The sequence below is a fragment of the Pimephales promelas genome, chromosome 4 (assembly GCF_988280905.1).
Source record: "Pimephales promelas chromosome 4, fPimPro1.hap1.1, whole genome shotgun sequence".
Classification (NCBI taxonomy): Eukaryota; Metazoa; Chordata; class Actinopteri; order Cypriniformes; family Leuciscidae; genus Pimephales; species Pimephales promelas.
In genome coordinates, this window is record NC_142772.1 from 34,411,896 (window position 1) to 34,432,936 (window position 21,041).

At 42.0% G+C, this 21,041-nt stretch overlaps 1 protein-coding gene across 1 annotated transcript; it reads right to left on the reverse strand.

Moving 5' to 3' along the window:
- Positions 1–863: 863 nt before the first annotated feature.
- stxbp1b (syntaxin binding protein 1b) lies at positions 864–20,678 on the reverse strand. Its single transcript, XM_039658823.2, has 20 exons — positions 20,518–20,678; positions 16,782–16,831; positions 9,941–10,022; positions 9,770–9,846; positions 9,033–9,111; positions 8,822–8,925; positions 7,073–7,221; positions 6,609–6,693; positions 6,353–6,483; positions 6,055–6,162; positions 5,077–5,137; positions 4,910–4,975; positions 4,736–4,816; positions 4,514–4,652; positions 4,162–4,271; positions 3,126–3,230; positions 2,953–3,041; positions 2,699–2,853; positions 1,695–1,821; positions 864–1,569 (listed from the first exon to the last, which is right to left on the reverse strand). The coding sequence occupies exons 1-19, from the start codon at positions 20,552–20,554 to the stop codon at positions 1,715–1,717; spliced, it is 1,815 nt and encodes a 604-aa protein (XP_039514757.1). The 5' UTR covers positions 20,555–20,678; the 3' UTR covers positions 864–1,569; positions 1,695–1,714.
- Between the last annotated feature and the right edge of the window lie 363 nt (positions 20,679–21,041).

The following is a 21,041-nucleotide window of genomic DNA, read 5'->3' on the forward strand; positions in this document are numbered from 1 at the left end:
TGTTAATGTTAGTTAATACAAATACAGCTGTTCATTGTGCGTTCATGTTAGTTCACAGTCCATTAACTAATGTTAACTAATACAACCTTTGATTTTAATAACAAATTAGTAAATGTTGGAATTAATATTAACTAAGATTAATAAATGCTGAAGAAGTATTGTTCACATATTGTACATGTTAACTAATGTAGTTAACTAATGAACCTTATTGTAAAGTGTTACCATATTAACTATTTATACATTTTAAATGTACACTCTTTTTTTAGGAAGCATGACATTTAAGTTTGAAACCGTCTTATTAACTATAATATATTGTTTGGCATTGAAGGTCCACCAACATCAATGATTGATGAAATCAATATTATAATTTAACTAGTATTATATTTGCAATAATATTATGAGAAATACTCTAATGTGTGATTGCATGGCATAGAAACTCTCAAATATGATAATCAAATGTTTAATAGAAGCCAGTTTATTTTATTATATGCACACGACAGTGTTTTGCACTTCATAACCTCTGATGTGTAAAACATGTTAAATATATTTAAATATGGGATACATATTGTATATTTACACGGCATAAATTTGTAATCTAGTGTAAATAAATAACGGATTACAACATAAAAGCAATCATCCTACATTACTACACAAGGAACAGTCATTTTGTGCTTACTGAAGATGTAAAACAATGTCTAAAAGAACAGAATATCAGCGAGGGAGCCTTTACTATATGAACAAACTCGAGATATATATATATATATATATATATATATATATATATATATATATATATATAAAGAACATAATATCCGTTATATGAACAAACCCTCTCTCTCTCTCTATATATATATATATATATATATATATATATATATATATATATATAAAAGAACATAATATTAGCGAGGGAGGCTTTACTATATGAACAAACTCATATATATAAAAGAACATAATATCAGCGAGGGAGGCTTTACTATATGAACAAACTTGATACTGTATATATATATATATATATATATAACTAGTAACTATAATTTCCTAACCACAAGAATAAAACAACACAAAGCATCAATGGGACATCCAATATTAACATGATCATTACATAACAGACACAATCATGCTTGGCAGACACACCAGAACACTGCATAGCAGGCCAAACTATTTCTCAAACTCAATTTGTGTTGGTGAAAATTGAGAGTATTTAAATAATCTATCATTTTTATTTTAGTCGACTGGTCCCATGTTACCAACTATGCATAATAACACCTTAATTGTTGATAATGACAGACTGACTGTGCATGTTCCCTTTATATATTTCAGTCATTTAACAAGCTTTGATACTTTGGCTCATATTTAGGTGATTATGAATGGTATAGAGGCTACTTACAGTATGTAATAATAATATACTTCACTATAGCCTATTGCTGACAAGACAGACTGCCTGAAATTAGCCGGAGTGTAGGAACAATGTATAGGTGTGTGAGTTAAGGAAGATTCCGTTTGAGTTGGATCATGTCACTGAAAAAGTGTCAGAACAGTGAGGGAGGGCGATGATGTCATCACATTCTAAAAGGAGAGAAAGAGAAAACGAGTTGCTGCAGTGAATGAAAAGATATCTACACAATTAAAAATGTTAAATGCAATGTTTAAGGTGTCAACAGTTATTTTTAATAGATAGTAAAAGATCTGACCTTGTTTCTTGTCTTCATCACTAATCTTCTGCGGGAATCTGGTCCTCAGGGGCCACGTTGGGGTCCAGGAAGTCTGGGTGCTGCAGATGCTTTAGGTATTTAATGGGAGTGATGATGTGGGTGGAGCCTGTGTGAGAGGTCATAAACATGATCAGGGCTTTTATTGTGACTGATTCGTTAAACTGCCACCATTAACTCACATTGTGGGGGTGGTTAAATGCAGTTTACTAATCATCACAGATGACAGGGATCAGTCAACATTGATCTTTTCTGTCATTCACTGCACTGCATATTTATTTCAAGGCATAACCCACCCATGTATCCAACAGCAGAATACTTTCAGTGCTCAGTAATTCATTTTTAAGGTCAGCAAAAAAATAAGGACTACAGTTTTTCCAAAAAAAAAAAAAGTAAAGTATCTTATGCTCACCAAGGCAGCATTTAATGGGGAAAAAAAAAAAAGTAAAAAAAAGTAATATTGTTATTCGTTCCTGTGATGGCAGTGTCAAATGATCCCTCAGGAATCAGTCTAATATGCTGATTTTGTGGAAACCATGATACATGTTTTTTTTTTTTTTCTGGGTTATTTTTCAATCTTTTGTAAAAAATACAAAAGATTTAAAAATATATATTTTTTTATTTTTTTTATATATTTAAAAATATAAAAATAAATAATTACAAAATTATTTGAAATAGAATATTTCTAAAAATGTGAAAGCCTTTAATGTCGTGTTTAATCAATTTAATGCATCCTTGCTAAATAATAGAAGTATTATTTTCCTTGTAACAAAAAAAAAAACAAAAAAAACTTACTGACCCCAAACTTTTGAATGATAGAAGTCTATTAAGTTAATATATCACCTGGAATTTTAAAAGTCACAATCACACAGCCATAAAAAGAAGAGCAGAATTGCGTAATGCTGTCTGCTCTAATCGTTGTCTCTGAAATGGTGAGTCATTGGCAGTTCTGAGATATGAAAGGACCCTTTAGCACTGCAACCCACCGATAAGAGCTTCCCATTTGCCATTGGCCTGTGTGACCTCATAGACGCAGCGCATTTCGCTGTAGGTCAGACCCCCGACGATGAAAACGATGATGCGTGGGCCGTTGCGTATCTCTCCTGGGCTCTTGTTCTTATGCCAGTTCCCATAACGGGCACTGAAAATGTACAACAGTAGTAATATCACTGGATATTTGAGTAGATTTTAATAAGAACATGTTGCATCTGAGTCCATATGTTTGTGCAGCTAATCCTACCTAGAAGCTGTGGATGCTGTTTTTGAGGTTGCTGTGCGTGTGGAGATGTAAGGATACTGTTTTGGGTCAAGTTTGTCTTCAATGGCATCCTATCATAATGTAATTAAGAGAAATTTAAATTAAATGAATGTTGACATATCCAAAGTGAGGCAAGTACTGTTGGATTGGCTCACCTCCATGATGTCTTTAACCTGCGGAGTCCATCGGGAGAGCTGGTACGTTTGCTCACTGATTCTTTCCTTGCGGTCAGGCTTCTTCCCTTTGCGTGTGGTTGTTTGCTGTGGATTCATATTTAAAACATCATACACATTATACATATAGACCATTTCACAAGATGTAAACAACACTGGTCCAGAAGCACTTCCTGTTTCAGTTTTTTAACACTACATATAAGCTGGGATAAAATACAACCAACAGAACATTTAAAACTGAATCAAAAAGTTAAACAAACATCTTTAAGATGTTTTCTTTACATGTGAAATAAAGAAAACAGTTACAAACTGAAATAGGAAGTGTTTCTGGACCAGTGTTGTTCACATCTTGTGAAATGGTCTATATACATATTATTGTGGGTGAATAAGTCAATAACTGCATGGGTGATATATTCTATTCTGTCTACAGACATAATAGAAGTTGAACAAGTGAAGTCTACAGGTCAATATTCATATTCACATTATTCTATGTGAGAAGATTACATTAAACAGTGTTATTAAATTACTAGTGTAATTAAAGAATACAAAGTGTTATATGAATGGAAAAATAGGTGGAAATTAGTGTCCACAATTAAATGTCCAATACTGCCGTACTAAAAAAGTTAAGGGTCCGTATTTTTTTCCCTTTTTTGACAAATGTAATATTTTTATTCAGCATGGTTGCATTAAATTAATTAATGTAAGCATATTAAAATGATTTTTGAAGGATCATGTGATATTGAAGACTGAAGTAATGATTCTGAAAATTCAGCTTTTCCATCAAAAAATACATTTAAAAATAAAAATAGAAGCTTATCAGTATAAATCAACATCCTTTTTCAATTGTATGGGGAAGAAAAAAACACTTAAATTCTTAAAAAAAACTCCTTTGTGCTTCTTTAGTGTTTAATACTGCTTTAATGCTGCACCCATGGTGTCTGTCTATTCTGTGAATATGGTGAGAGAAAGGAGAGTAACATGGTTCATATATGAATAAAGAACAGTGTGATCAGCTGACCTCTGAAATGATGGGAATCCCCATATGGGCCATATTAGAGATGATGTCACTGTCCTCTGGAGGAATCTGAGCATGCTGGAGGAGCTTACACAGATTCTCCTCTGACACACCTATGAGACACACACATAATCAGTCAGGAATAATTATATACACACAATTATACAGCTTGAACTGGTTCTAGATCCATGAAACCCAGCATTATAACAGTTTTGCTCACTATTGTGTAATATTAGTAGTGACTAGTATGTGTACAAACTGTACATGTCAAACGTACCACCTCCATCTCACCCACACACAACAAAACAAAACAGAGAGAGAATCCAAAACATTGGCAAATTTTTGGTTCCCTCACCGTTCTTGAGGAAGATGTAGAGCAGGATGATACGGATTTTGTCCGTGATGGTGACGTTGGCATCCAGTAGGATGGGTACGATGGCTCTCATGGGGTCTTTGATCTTCTCACCCTCAGCATCTGTGCCCAAAGCTAGATCCTAGGTCAAAGCACATATAAACACTATTAACATTCATTAATATGTTGAATTAAGCAGACAGATCGATCAAAGAAAAGCGTTACCTGCTCAACGCGGCACAGTTTGTCCACTGAGCCCTGGTAATGCTTCATACAGTCTTCTGCTAAATGCAGGTGAGTTGAATACTGCAAGATTACACAGCAAACGTTAGAAAGATTAGCAATATTGGCTTGATTATTCTATTAATTCAATTCCTGTGTATGATTGCAGTACGGTACCTTGCTTAACTCTTTCTGGTACTGTGGCATCTTTTTAAGCATTTGGGAGAGCTCTTTCATGGTGGTCTGTTAGAGGCAAAAATAGCTTGTTAGTTATTGTTATACTGTAAGTATTTGCAATAATCAAGAAAATGCAGTTAAGGTTTGATCAATGATAAATACCACACCTTCTCTCCTGTGTTCATCTTTTTGCTTGCAGAGAAGTCCTTAAGTGATTTAGTCACAGCCCTATTAGAGAGAAACAGATATTTTTATATAGTTATGCAATACAGTTTTGAAAATGTCACTACATTTTATTTTCATTTACTGTAATATCATTATTACTGTAATGCAATAATTGGTTCATAAATATTTAAAATAATTCCTTTGAAAATCAGCCTAGTTATATACAGTATATATATAACTGTACAGATGTCAGATGTTTGTAAATGTTGGTGTGCCTACCTGTACTGCCTTAATAAGAAATTTTATTTTTCGATACATGTGTAGAATTTCTGTCTCTGAAAACAGGATTATACAAGCTTTAGCCCATAGTAATTTTAGCTCTATTAGGTTTACATCTAGACTGTGGAGACATTGGCGCACCTGTTTGTATATTGCAAATGAAAGGTAATGAACTTTGTATTTTATATTTATTTATTGCTTGTTGTAACTGTTTTTTTGTTCTGTTTTTTGTACTATGGACCTTTCTTTTTGAGTCCTGAATAAAGTAATATTATTATTATTGTACAGTTTATATAGTGAAATTATTCAACCCCCATTGCAAATTTTTGAAATAGCTCAACACAACAAATGTTTCAAGTGGTTTCCCCAAATTTTAACTGAAAATGCAACTTTTAATGACTTCCGCTCTCTCATAATTATTTACAAAACTCCAATTTTTTCTTTGGAATATATATATAATTTAGAGTTATTAGTACTATTTTTATTTGCATTCAACTGATGTAAAGTAACAGTAAAGACTTTCATTGGCCCAGTTTCACTGACAGGGCTTAGTTCAATTAGGGCATTTAAGTTGCTTTAATAAAGTGCCTTAGAAAACGGTGAAACTGGAGGATAATGTTACAAATGATTTCTATTAGTTTTCAACATTGATAATATATAAATATATAAAATTGAGCAGCAAATCAGAATATTAGACTTACGTTGACACCTCTGCTATGTGTTTATGTCTCAGAGTCATCCAAAGGTCATCATCTTCATCCAACAGCACCTCTTTCATACGAGTGTCACCCATTCCACTGGTCTCGTACCTGATAGACACACAAACATGCACCATCGACGTCAGTAACTGTCTACCATACACACGTGTTATGATTGAAGGAGTTATTAACATCATCAAAAGAGAAACTCTTGATCTTAACCGGGGGTCAGTTTAAATGATCTGAGCGACCTTAGAGCAGTATATAGATCATTTACAAACTGCTGGAGATGGCTTATTACTTGTAGACATCATTCTCAATGGGCAGCAGGTCATAAGCCATGGCCTGAAATGTGAGCTCGTGTAGAATTGGTGAGACAGGGTCAAAACCTCGATCCAGAATCAATAGCTGGGAGCGTGCTTTATCAGGTCCCTGTGAAACAGAGGGGAAAAATGAAAGAGTTGGACAGTGAGAAATTAAGGTCACTGGTGCGAAACAGAAGCAGTTTATTTTTATAATTCAAGACAAAATATTGTGCAACAAGCTATCAGACTCACCTCTCCCAAAGTGGGGTCATCTGCTTTGAAGCCGTCCAGTTTATCCTGAAGCATTTGGGCCAGAACTGCGTTGTCTTTGTACTCTCTGAAAACACAGCAACATACTCAATCATGATGCTACCTGATGACGACGGCTACTGGCCATTAACGCCCACTGTACATTGTAAATTGTTTTTCAAAGTTGTAAATGAAGAAGTTTATTGAAGTATGTTCTTTCTACTTCAAAAATTCAAGTTTAATTTCAATGTGTTACTTGCCTTCTCTAGCAATTTATAATTCATCCTACATCATCAAAAACAGAAAAAATGGACACTTTCTAATCTGTTATATCTGACTTTTTAAATAACAGTTTGCTTGTGTTTATTATTGTCTTTGCAGAAGGCTAATCATGTATGGAGTCACATTACAGATATGTGGCAGCAGATAGTGTTTATGTTTATGTGTGTTTCCTCTTCCTCTCTCACCCTCGGTATCTAACAGCTGGGTACTCCTTCAGTGTGGAGCACAGGGTGGCTATTTGCTCAGCTAAACGCTCCAACACCTGGTTCTTTACATCAGCTTTAAACGGACTGTAGAAATCCTGGAAGGCATCTGAGTTGTCCACTGAGAACACCTGAGGACAACATACCAACAACAGATAAATGCCTCTTTAACATACAAATTTATGGTTTTATTCATAATGTCTCAGATCTTCAATGTGATTCAAATGCATTCAAATGTGATTATTGGTGCAACTGGACTCAGGAGCTGCATTGAATATTGTCTAGTAGGAACTACAATTGGTTTGAAACTTAGGCCTACTTCATGACTATTAAAAAGTATGTTCTATATGATACTACCAATAATTAGATGTAAAGTGTTAATCGAATGCCCACTTCAGGATCTCACCTGGTACTTTCCACCTACTGTTTTATGAATACAATGCATTCTAAAATACTACTCATCTCACATACAGTACTGTTTGCTGCATACTATAACCTACAAAAGGGAAGTATGTGGATTCAGGGGGGGGGGTATTTCTCTAAAAAAATCATGGTTACAAATATAGAGTATGTTTGCTAACAGTGTTGGGGTAATGTGATTTTTAGCTGTTTTAGCTTATTTTGTAATGAGTTAAATAATTAAATGAATATTAATTAATAATTGATTTAAGATATCTTACAGATATCTCTTGGAAGTTTGCTAAGGCACCCTAGTGGGCCACGAGCCCCAGGAGGAGAACCCCTGAATGAAATTCACGGGGAACGAAGAAGCCTGTGCCTTCAGATCACTTGGACGTGGCTGTGGTTACAAGAGGTAAAAACGATATAAATACTGTTCGTTTTCTCACACAAACTGCTCGTTTCGTGTCTTAGGCCATCAATGTGTACTTACATTTACGAGTCATTAAATCATGTTTAATTTGGACTTCTCTGTGCATGCTCTTTGAGGTGGACCCAGGGTGGACCCCATAAATCTCCATTATATGACTGACGGACAAGAACAGTTTGACCTAAAAATATCAAAATTGAAAATACTGCGGAAACAAAGACACCTACATCTTGGATGCCCTTGAGGTAAGCTAAAACATATCAAAAAATAATTTCAAAGTGAATTATCCCTTTAAGCCAAAAGTGAAGCAGGAATGGATTTTAATATTGCCAGTAAGTAACACATTGTATATGGCTGTTACTGTTTCATAATCCTCTTTCACAACAGAAACTCATTGACATGTCACCTGCCTCACCTCTCCCTGTATATATGTTCAGTGTCCTGTACACTCTGCATGTTTGAACAGAAACATGGTATTCCGACTCTTTCCTTTCTCTCAGATTGACCTATAATCCACATCAGCGTTGTATCTCTCACACTAGCCTCAACATACTGCCCCATCTGTCCCATGAACATAACCCCACTGACATCCAATCAAATTCCAAATCCACGCTCTCTATCATTGGCTGCCCAGTGACTCGTTGATGGGGCATTAGCCAATGGGGAGGGGGATTAGGGTTGGGACAGGGAGGGCTGATTCAGCCACTCGTCAGGATTAATTATAAAGGGCAACAACAGAGGATTGGAGACACCGGGACGGCCTGACTAAAGCTGCTCTTGAATGTTCTGGCATGATACATGAGTTTACCACCCTTCCCCCACACCTCCATACTTCCTCCTAAGCATCATCTGTTCTCTCTCAGGTCCTAGGAGGCCCCAGGGTCGCATGTAAAGGCTCTCACCTGTGATTCATAGGGCAGGAAGGCGATGTTTATCTCAGTCAGTGTCTTTATGGATTTAGAGGCACGGGATTTACTTATCAAGTTGAACAAAGTGTCTGGGATTGCTGAATAACACAAAAATAAAAACAGAGACTGAGTGAGACACATATTCTAGATAAATATCTAATAGACGTGAGTGGTAAACAGTTGCTGCAGTCCGAAAAACACTCACTGTCTGAGAAGAACACGTGTGCCCCTCTGTATATGGGATTACGGGGATCTCTGAAGTCATTGATGAGTCCCTCAACTGACTGTTGAAAACAGACAAATACAGTATATATTATTGATTGATATTTTTTTTTTACGATAAAAATTAACCATCATTAACCAGCTTACTTATGCTGGATTATGACACTATTTTCTTCTAGAAACAAACTTTTTTGCATTATTCTCCTGTTTTGACTGTAAAGCTGCTTTGAAAAAATCTGCATTTTAAAAAGCGCTATATAAATAAAGGTGACTTGACTTGCCTTAATATAAAATATATATTATTAATATATATATATATATATATATATATATATTAAAAATGCCTATATGCACTACCGTTCAAATGTTTTGGGTAAGACTTTTTTATATATTTTTGAAAGAAGTCTTTTATGTTCAACAAGGCTGTAAAAACTGCAATATTGTGAAATTTTATTACGATTTTTTTCTATTTGAATATATTTTAAAATATAATTTATTACTGTGATGGCAAAGCTTGAATTTTCATGATTCAGTGTCACATGATCCTTTAGAAATCATTCTAAAATGCTGATTTGGTACTCAAGAAACATGTATTATTATTATTAAACTTGAAAATAGCTGTACAGGTTAAGAAAATTGTGTATATTGGAATATAATAAACTCCCGTATAAGTTTTGGTTTATCCATTTTAATATAAGAATGAATGAGACAAGTGGTTACCTCATCAGATGGAGTGATGAGATATATGGCTTCCATGGTAGGAAGAGGCTCACGGCGCTTGGTTATGTCCTCAACAACTGGAGGAAAAAAAAAAAAAGTTATGTAAGAAAGTACATTTTAGCCAAATTGGTATACTGCAATGTGAATTAGTTCTACAGGAATAAAACTCACTTGTGATTCCCTCAGACATAATGTCTGTCATTTTACAGCATGAAGAGATCATTCTCATGCTGAGCTTGTCCACCACCAAAACCTGAGGGAGAACAGCATACTTATAATCTATGAACAGCACACGTGATCACGCAACAAATCATTTTTCCCAGCAAACAAATTTAGGTTCTGGGAACGTTCTAGGAACATTATTTTTTGGTTCCCAGAACTTTCCTAGAACTTTCCCTTAAGGTTGAGGGAACATTCCCGGAACATTCTCCTTACGTTATAAAAATGGAACCTAAATATAACCTACATTGAACGTTCCTATAACGTTCTTGTTTGGTTCCCAAAACAATAACCTCATGGGACCATTCGGGAACGTTAGGGGAACATTCAGTGTTTGCTGGGTTACCATTACAACAACTAGGCTGTGTAAAACAGCGTGTTCCCTTTCGTAGTCACTTCGAGTTACGTCAGAAGTGACGGAGATTGGGGGTTTCGCATAGAAAGCCAATCCTCTTCGAGTATTTAAACACGAGCCAATGGCATGCAATGCCTTGGGGCTGCGGAAATTTGCATAGCGTACTCCGCCCTACTCCGTGAGTATAAAAGGAGGAAGTGAACGCAACCGCAGTATGTTTTCGCTTCGGAGCCAAGAGAACCTCTTCACTCCTAAAAGCTGATTCAAGACTCTTCGAGAACGAGCGTCCTCTTCAGTGTTGGTGTGACGGCGGTACCCAGCGAGATTTTGCATTGCCTGCGATCTGAGCAGTGGTCTGCCAGACTTTGCACTTCTCCCTGGCAGCTTCAGCGCTGAAAGAGTGAATTTCTCCTTTCTCATAAAAGTGAAAGTGAAAGAGCTGCACGCGGCACGTCTTTTTAAAGATGGTTCGCCCGTGCCCTTCTGGATGTGGTAGATTTCTGTCGTCATCTGATGGTCACGAACGCTGCTTTGTATGCCTGGGCATTCAGCATGCAGCAGCAGCGTTCGTGGATGACTCATGTTCCTTCTGTGGGAGCATGACCATCTCCACACTGAGGTCGAGGCTCAATGATCTCACTAGAGTGAGAGCCCCGGTCCCCCCTACTCGATCGGCTTCCTTCACGGAAGGGGGCCCGTCGACTCGGGGACCCGGCGATCTAACGGTGACGGTGTGGGATAAAGCCCCGACGATTCCTCGGGCCACACCTCCCGCCTCAGTGCGTGAGCCAGCGAGCGCTAGCGCGACTCGGTCGGTTGTCTCTTCGGCGGCACCGGCTGCTTCGAGCAGCGCTCCAGATGATGATGTGATGTCTATCACAGCATCACTAGGCGGGCTTGAGTCCTCGGGAGAGGAAGATGCGGCTGCGTTGCCCCCTTCGGGAGTGCCAGCGTTGCCCGTGTCAGATCCCGAGCTGACGGCCATGCTGTCTCGAGCCGCTGGGAGTATCGGGCTAGAATGGAAACCTCCATCCTGCCCCGATCTCTCGCGGATGGATAACTGGTATCTGGACAAAGCTGCCGCCGCAAGGCCACGGCCAACTCCAATACCTTTTTTCCCCGAGCTGCATGCGGAGTTATCGCGCTCTTGGGGGGCTCCTTTGTCCACTCGAGAGCGCGATCTCTCCCCCGCCTTTCCCCCCCTCGACGGTGGGGCCGCCCGTGGGTACACTGGGATGCCCCCGGTGGAGCGCTCTGTTGCGATGCAGCTGTGTCCACAGAGCGCCTCCACCCGTGGTCCTCCTAAGCACCCATCCAAAGCCTGTGGGTTCTCGTCTGCTATGGCGGCGCGAGCCTATAGAGCGGCGGGACAGGCGGCTTCCGCTTTGCATGCCATGAGCACTTTGCAGGTCTTCCAAGCGAAGATGCTCAGAGACATGCACGAGGGCGGGACTGACTCGACGGCATTTAAAGATCTGCGGTCCGCCACTGACCTTGCTCTCCGGGCAACGAAAGTGGCCGCTCGCGCCGTCGGTCAGGTGATGGCCACTTCGGTGGTTCAGGAGCGCCATCTCTGGCTCAACCTGGCGGACACGCGGAGCGCTGAGCGGACTCGTCTGCTCGACGCTCCGCTCTCCCAGGTTGGCCTTTTCGGCGGTGCGGTCGAGGACTTCGCCCAGCAGTTCTCCACCGCCCAGAAGCAGACGGAGGCCATTAAACACATCCTGCCCCGACGACCAGCTGCTGCCTCCACCCAGTCATCGGCGCAGGTGCCTCCCTCTGCTCGCCGCCGAGGACGCCCCCCTGCGGCTCCCCTCCCTCCCGCCCGGCCCCAGCAGCAGCCTTCACCCGGGCCCCGGCGTCGAGGAGGCCGCAGGCCGGCGTCTCAGCCCCCTCAGGCCGCTCGCCCCGCTAAACGCCAGGCCAAGCGAAGATCCTGACACGGGCCGCTCAGTGACGATCTCGAGTCTTTCTCAGGAGGCGGTAGCAGGCCCCCTCCTTCCCCCGGTGGAGGGCCGGGGGAGAATCTTTTGTTCTCAGCTCCCCGCTGCTCACCCACGGGTGGGCAGCACCCTGAACTGGTTAAAGAAAGACTTGACATCCTCACTGAGCTCACAGACTGGAGTGGGTGCGCTCGATGCCCCCGTGCGTCAGCCCACACACTCCTCTCTGTCTCTGAGGGCGCGGAAGGGTGCGTGTGTCGTCCCCGGGCTACACCAATCCCTTCCCCCTCTGTCGCCAGACCCCCGGCAGAACAGACCCCCGTGGAACGCTCCGCTTTCCCTGGTCCCTTCTGTCGGGGAGCGGGCTTCGACGCATCCGAGCGGGGTAACCCCTGCACGCGTGCCAGTCGACCCGCACCGCTGCCCCTCCGGGGGGACGTCTGTGGTTCGCATGACCCCGTTGGCTCATTTCCTGGAAGCCTGGCTAGCGCTTCCCGGGATATCCCGCTGGGTCATCAGAACGATCAGATTCGGCTACGCGATTCAGTTCGCACGGTCTCCTCCCCGCTTCAGGGGAGTTCGCTCCACGATAGTTGGTGGCAATGCCCCAGTCCTGAGAGCGGAGATTGCGACCCTGCTGGCGAAGGGTGCAATCGAGACGGTCCCTCCAGCCGAGGTGAAGTCCGGGTTTTACAGCCCCTACTTCATTGTCCCCAAGAAGACCGGTGGGTTACGACCGATCCTGGACCTGCGCATTTTGAACCGTTCTCTCCATCGACTACCGTTCAAAATGCTCACGGCCAAACGCATTTTCGAATGTGTTCGGTATCAGGATTGGTTTGCAGCGATCGACCTGAAGGACGCGTACTTCCATGTGTCCATCTTACCTCGACACAGACCGTTTCTTCGGTTTGCCTTCGAGGGCCAGGCATATCAGTACGCCGTTCTCCCATTCGGGTTAGCTCTGTCCCCTCGCGTCTTCACGAAGATCGTCGAGGCAGCCCTTGTTCCCCTTCGCGAACACGGGGTTCGCATCCTGAATTATCTCGACGACTGGCTGATACTAGCACACTCTCGAGCTCAGCTTTGCGAACACAGAGACTTGGTGCTCCGGCACCTAGCCCGTTTGGGCCTTCGGGTCAACCGGGAGAAGAGCAAACTTTGCCCCGTGCAGAGGATCTCTTTTCTCGGCATGGAGATAGACTCGGTCGCCATGTCCGCGCAGCTCACGAACGAGCGCGCGCACTCACTGCTGACTTGTCTTCGACAGTTCGAGGGCAAGAGTGCGGTTCCACTGAAACTATTTCAGAGGCTCCTGGGGCATATGGCATCCGCGGCCGCGGCAACGCCGCTCGGTTTGCTTCATATGAGACCGCTTCAGCTGTGGCTTCGCGATCGAGTCCCGAGGTGGGCATGGCATCGCGGCTCGCTCCGAGTTCCAGTAACTCCAGCGTGCCGCCGAACCTTCTTCCCGTGGTCGAACCTCAGCTTTTTACGGACCGGCGTCCCTATTCAGCGAGTTTCCAGGCATCTCGTTGTCTCCACGGATGCATCTACCACGGGTTGGGGTGCCATGTGCAATGGGCATGCAGCCGCCGGTTCCTGGACAGGAGCCCAGCGCCTCATGCACATCAATTGCCTCGAGCTGTTGGCAGTACGGCTCGCCCTTCGCCGCTTCCGAGCGTTGCTCAAGGGCCAGCATGTGCTTGTCCGCTCAGACAACACTACGGCAGTAGCGTACATCAACCACCAGGGGGGTCTACGCTCACGCCAGTTGTCGCAGCTCGCCCGCCACCTCTTGATATGGAGTCAGAAGCACCTGAGGTCCCTTCGTGCAGTTTACATTCCTGGAGACCGGAACTGGGCAGCCGACGAGCTGTCCCGGGTCCGCCCCATCTCCGGCGAGTGGCGACTCCATCCCCAGTCGGTCCAGCTGATTTGGGACGAGTTCGGGGAGGCACAGATAGACCTGTTCGCCTCTCGGGACTCGTCCCACTGCGCCCAGTTTTATTCTCTGACCCGCGGCACTCTCGGCTCGGATGCGCTGGCGCACAGCTGGCCACGGGGCCCACGCAAGTATGCGTTTCCCCCAGTGAGCCTCCTTGCACGGGTGTTGTGCAAGATCAAGGAGGACGAGGAGCAGGTCTTGCTGGTAGCCCCCTACTGGCCCACCAAGACGTGGTTCTCCGATCTCATGCTCCTCGCGACAGCACCTCCTTGGCCTATTCCTCTGAGACCAGACCTACTCTCTCAGAGACGGGGCACTCTGTGGCACCCTCGTCCCGATCTTTGGAGGCTGCACGTGTGGCTCCTGGACGGGACGAGGCAGGTTTGAGTTCGCTGCCACCTGCGGTGGCGGCAACCATCACTTCCGCAAGAGCGTCGTCCACGAGACACCTTTATGCGTTGAAGTGGAACCTCTTCGTCAATTGGTGCTCTTCTCGCGGAGAAGACCCCCGGAGATGTTCGATCAGTGTCGTGCTTTCCTTCCTGCAAGAAGGGTTGGAGCGCAGGCTGTCGCCCTCCACCCTTAAGGTTTACGTCGCGGCCATTGCCGCTTCTCATGAAGCAGTGGAAGGTAAGTCCTTAGGGAAGCACGACCTGGTCATCAGGTTCCTGAGGGGAGCGAGGAGGCTGCATCCGCCTCGTCCTCCCCTCGTACCCTCTTGGGACCTCTCGGTAGTTTTAAGTGCTCTGCAGAGGCATCCCTTTGAGCCTTTGCAATCGGTAGAGTTAAAGTTTCTGTCCATGAAGACAGCGCTCCTGGTTGCATTGGCCTCCATCAAGAGGGTGGGGGACCTGCACGCATTCTCCGTTGACGAAGCGTGCCTGGAGTTCGGGCCGGCTTACTCTCACGTGATCCTGAGACCCCGGCCTGGATATGTGCCCAAGGTTCCCACCACTCCCTTCCGGGACCAGGTGGTGAACCTGCAAGCGCTGCCCCCGGAGGAGGCAGACCCAGCCTTGGCACTGCTCTGTCCGGTACGTGCTCTCCGCACCTATGTCGACAGAACGCAGTGTTTCAGGACCTCAGACCAGCTCTTTGTCTGTCATGGAGGGAGCCAGAAGGGAAGAGCTCTCTCAAAGCAACGGCTGTCCCACTGGATTGTGGATGCCATTGCTTTGTCTTACCAGCAGCAAGGCCTTCCGTGCCCCCTTGGTGTGACGGCCCATTCCACTCGGAGTGTGGCCTCCTCTTGGGCTTTAGCGCACGGCGCCTCGCTAACAGACATCTGCAGAGCTGCAGGCTGGGCGACACCCAACACCTTCGCCAGATTCTATAATCTGCGAATTGAGCCGGTATCCTCTCACGTACTCGTTTCGGCCAGTTCTGGATCCGCTCAGGTGTCTTCGCTTGCTCGCCACTCCACTCCCCGGACTGGATAAGTGCGATATTTCCTCAGTTCTTCCATTGAAGCCTTGAGTCCTCCAGCACCGACGATGCGGGCACCACTGCTGTGGCTCTGGATGCTGGCTAGGTGCCTCCATGCGTACGGTTCCCCCTTGGTAACCGTCTCATGTGTATTATCCACTGTAAGCCTCTCTGAGCATGTGTCTTCCCTTGGCAAGCCATCTGCCACCCCTGGAGCTGAAATTAGTAGCCACCTGCGGTTGGTGCTCCAGTGATTCCATATGTGTTCCTATGTGGCCATATGTGTATTCGTAAGTCCTCCCTTCGGTAGGCAGCTGGTAGCATGTCCCCTTCGGGATATGTTTCCCAGTGTACCTTGGTAATCCTGTGTTAAGTCGGATCCCCTAAGGAAAACAGGTAAGGCTCGGGGATTCAGACTTTCGCAGGGCACTGGAAGACAGCCTGAAGTTGGCGTGATGGCACAGACCCCCAATCTCCGTCACTTCTGACGTAACTCGAAGTGACTACGAAAGGGAACGTCTCGGTTACGTATGTAACCCTCGTTCCCTGAGTAGGGAACGGAGACGTTACGTCTCCCTGCCACTTCTGCTGTATCGCTGGGTAGATGCCGAGTTCAGTCTTGGCTCCTCAGCGAAGACATACTGCGGTTGCGTTCACTTCCTCCTTTTATACTCACGGAGTAGGGCGGAGTACGCTATGCAAATTTCCGCAGCCCCAAGGCATTGCATGCCATTGGCTCGTGTTTAAATACTCGAAGAGGATTGGCTTTCTATGCGAAACCCCCAATCTCCGTCACTTCTGACGTAACGTCTCCGTTCCCTACTCAGGGAACGAGGGTTACATACGTAACCGAGACGTTTTGAATGTTGGTTTCTAACATGCCAACTAGTTTAGGATGGTCTTTTAAGCGAAGAAGGTCTAATTTGACATCTTTTAATTTAATTTAATTTAATTGAAGTTTATTTCAAGATTATTCTTTATTATTACACTGCACAGACTAAATGAAGATTGTTTTGACTTCACAAACAAATGCTGCATATGACAACACAAATTGGCATCAATCTGTTTCATAATGTTTAACTGTTCACAATGTTTAATGTTCTTCAGCAGAAATGAGGGTACCTTCCACTCTCCCTTCTTCTTCACCTTCTTAATGACATCATTCATAATCTCTGTAAAATAAAAAACAAAGAAAAACTAAATTAATCTCTGCAAAATGGAGATAGCAGAATAGACAAAGAACAAGAGAATAGCAAATACATTTAGAATTGCAAGAGATGTTGTAAATCTGAGTCAAAGCCAAGTTCACAGGAACCTTCCCAAAAGTTTGCTTCCAGCATCACAAAAGGCCAAGAAAAGGCTTCATTAAAGAAATAACTAATATAAAGACTGTAAAACAAAGTCTCAAGATTTCTAGCTTAGGTTCTTACCAAAGAAACTGTATAATGCTGCAAGATATATGAATTCACCTCAAATGGTGATACCATTGACTGAGACAGAAATCCAAACAAAGATATTTTCAGATTGAGACTCCAGATCATAAATGTTCATTTAAAATCTAGAAGAGCAAGCAATATAGTTGTTGGTACAGGTGTGTGATGATGTATGTCATACTCTAAATATATCTGAAAGGTGTGTGCCAAAGTGGATAATCATAGACTCTAACAGATTTTTGCCAGAAGTGTCAGGTAGAGGTGCAAGTCTAAATCTTCTTTCGTCATTACAGTTAAACAGCACCAGAGTCTAAAAAACATGGCTCTGGGCTGAATTTATATTATTAGATTTTATAACGGTACATTTATATTAAAGGATTAGTTCACTTTAAAAAAAAACTTTTGCTGATAATTTCCTCACCCCCATGTCATCCAAGATGTCCATGTCTTTCTTTCTATAGTTGAAAAGAAAATAAGGTTTTAGATGAAAACATTCCAGGATTTTCTCCATGTAATGGACTTCATTGGGAACCAAACGGTTCAAGGTCCAAATGGGAGTTTCAGTGCAGCTTCAAAGGGCTTTAAACGACACCAGACGATGAATGGTCTTATCTAGGACCCTTCGAGTCATGGCTCGAAAAAAGATTTGTTCATTTTGAGGAACGAGTTTGAACAGGAGAGTCACGAATGCTCATCACAGAACAGAGCAAGGCGAGCATTTGTGCTTATAAAACTTAAAAATTTTCATTTATTTTTGAAATGACTGATCGTTTCACTAGATAAGACCCTTATTCATTGTCTGGCGTCGTTTAAAGCCCTTTGAAGCTGCACTGCAACTCTCATTTGGACCTTGAACCGTTTGGTTCCCAATGAAGTCCATTATATGGAGAAAATCCTGGAATGTTTTCATCAAAAACCTTAATTTCTTTTCAACTGAAGAGAGAAAGACATGGACATCCTGGATGACTTGGGGGTGAGTAAATTATCAGCAAAAGTTTGTTTTTTTTTAAAAAAAAAAGTGAACTACTCCTTTAAGGTTTACTGCATAGCGTCACCTTTGTGAAGAATAAGGATACCCCAAAATTATTATAAAGTTAATTTTAATGTACTATAACTGTAAATGGATCTGGACCTGCAATAACATGTTTTTTTTTTACTCATTGTTAGTAAAATTAGTTAATGCATTGACTAAGATTAATGGGAAGTGTTACCATAACAGTGTGTGTGTGATGTCATATTGTAAGGGCTATTTCTTGTTTGTTCTGTTTTTGATTGTGGCATTTAGTTTTTAGATCAGATTCCCTTGTCTGGGCTCTTTAGCTTGTTAGCATGGGTTTTCATTGATTGATTGAGTTGTATCACCTTGAGTTTCTTTCATTTGTTTGCTTTTGTATATAAACCCTGTGTTTTATTCTATTCATTGTCTGATCTTGTTTGTGTACTGGTTGTTCTGTTCATGTTTCGCCAGAGTTTTTGTTACTTTTGAGTTTTCTAAATAAAATCAGCATTTGGATCCAGCGCTTTTAACCTCTTGCTAACTTTGCGTGACACATATTCGTTCATGTCTATTTATCAGTAGCGTATTGTCTCATTTATTTATTTTCATGACTACTTTCCCATATTTACTGTTATTATTGTTTCTTTGTTTTATTGCCCAAATTAAAAAGCTTCTTGGATGTAAAAAAAAAAGTTGAAATGATAAAAAAAATCATATCTACCATCCATGTCTTTTATGACAGCAGAAAAGGAAATGATCAACTTTATTTGTTAGTTTAAATGCTGTATATTCAGTGGTGAGAGAGACCCAGCAATCACAGGCCTAATCTCTTCCCAATCCTCTTACAGCACCATCATCTCTATTTTTGTTCCTCTGCCTCTGTGTCTCTTTCTCTTTGCCACTCTTTTTTTCTCTCACTCAGTCACTCTTTGCGTCTCTTCCACTGGATGTGAGGACAGTGGACCTTAATCATTTTTACTGCCCCCCCTTAAAATCTCCATTGAATAGCAAGATCCCAAACGCAACAGCTTCCTGCAGTCATATAACACATTTCACAGCTATTGACGCTGGATCTGTCAGTTCTGACACCCAGAGGTGTTGTTCCATTTAAATAAACTTGTGATGAATCTCACAGTCTATTACTGAAATTGTCGAACAACAAATCAACTTCCAGTCTGACAAAATAACCATCTAGAAAAAAATGTTGCTGGTGAGATGTGTGATTAATAGTTAAAGGATGGGAACTGAATTGAAAGCTTTAGGTACGGATTGAATACTTAACCTACTGATATTAAGAATCAGATATTGTTAGTTCAAACCAATATGTCCGAAAACATGACTAGAAAACACCATAAACTGCTTCCGCCATGTATTGCTTGATCTTCACATTTGCCAAAGTAACAAAGATCACACCTGATAATTGGTGATGTTTTTCTCAGAATCTCTTAAGATTTAATCAACACCAGCACTGTATTTATGGCAGCAGAAACAACAATGACACAGACAGATGGCAAGAAGTGAACACAGGGGGATTTAAAAACACATTTGAAACACCTGAAAATCTCATTTATTATGGTATGCATTTAGGTCCAGAAATTAGGGCTGAGAAAAATTACATATTTGACACTGGCATTTCAGAAAGTATCTTTAAGAGATGGAGTAAGGGAAACCGAACATTCACTGAGCCAACAGATTAACAACAACAACAAAAAAAAAAAAAAAACAAGTCGATATCATGATATCATATCAGGATATCATGATAGATAGATAGATAGATAGATAGATAGATAGATAGATAGATAGATAGATAGATAGATAGATAGATAGATAGATAGATAGATAGATAGACAGACATCATGCTAAAATAAAACTCAATTAATGACAGATAATAAAAAAATAGTACAACAGCTTTTACCATTAGCAAATTCAGCCATTAACATCTAACACCAAAGCCATGTTTAATAGCTTTTCAAAGAACAATTGCCAGTCTGTATTGTTTGTATTCAGACCTATTTTTCCCACTCGTTGTGCTTCCACGCAAACCACCCCTCTAGATCCTTAATCCCACAGGACAACACAGATTAGTGTGTATCTCCAATGCTTGTGTGTTTTTAGCAACATTACAATATTTATAGGCCTATTTTTGCATAGTGCAAAAAATAAAAAAAAATAAAAATTTACACTGATTAATAATCTTATCATATAAAAACACGTGTTAATTTTAAAGAATAGGATTTAAGAAGAGCAGTGTTATTTTAAGAGGCTTAGACTGTTGGTGAATAGCCTATTGTAAAGCATTTCAACGCACACAAATATAGAAATGTCATTAATTCCACAAATCACAATGTCAATAATTCCACAAATTAGCCTACATTCAAAAACGTCAGTGATTTTTGCCGTAAAACAACTTCAGCAAAACATTTCTTACTTTCTCCGACAATCGCCTTGAGTCCCAGAGATGCCATCGTGCCTCCTCCTGTTATCCTCTGCTTGCTGGAGTGGAGTCTGGAGACTGTGGACTCGGAGTGCGCGCTCAGATCTACAGTTGGGATAAATGGGATGTGGTGCTTGCGTCGATGCCTAATCCCACTACACGCCTCCGCGGTTTCTCTATTGACATGTGTGCATATTAAGCTTAGCCTTTTAGAAGCTTCTATAATGTTTTTGACGAAGCCCTTACTGTTTTTGTGAGTTTTGAGCGATTTATGTTTTGGGGTATTGAATACAGTTATGAATCAATATGAAAGCTAGATGTTTGAATTTAACGTCATGAAATATTAACATGAATAATGGACACGAATGATTTTACAATGTAGGCTATTTAGTCAGGCTAAGAACTAAAGGAAATATTTACAGAAAAAAGACCACTAGTATCCACTAGAGGGCGACATCGTCTTGTTTTATTCTCCTAACACGAGCTGTTTCAGAGATGCTCATTTGAACAATTTTAAA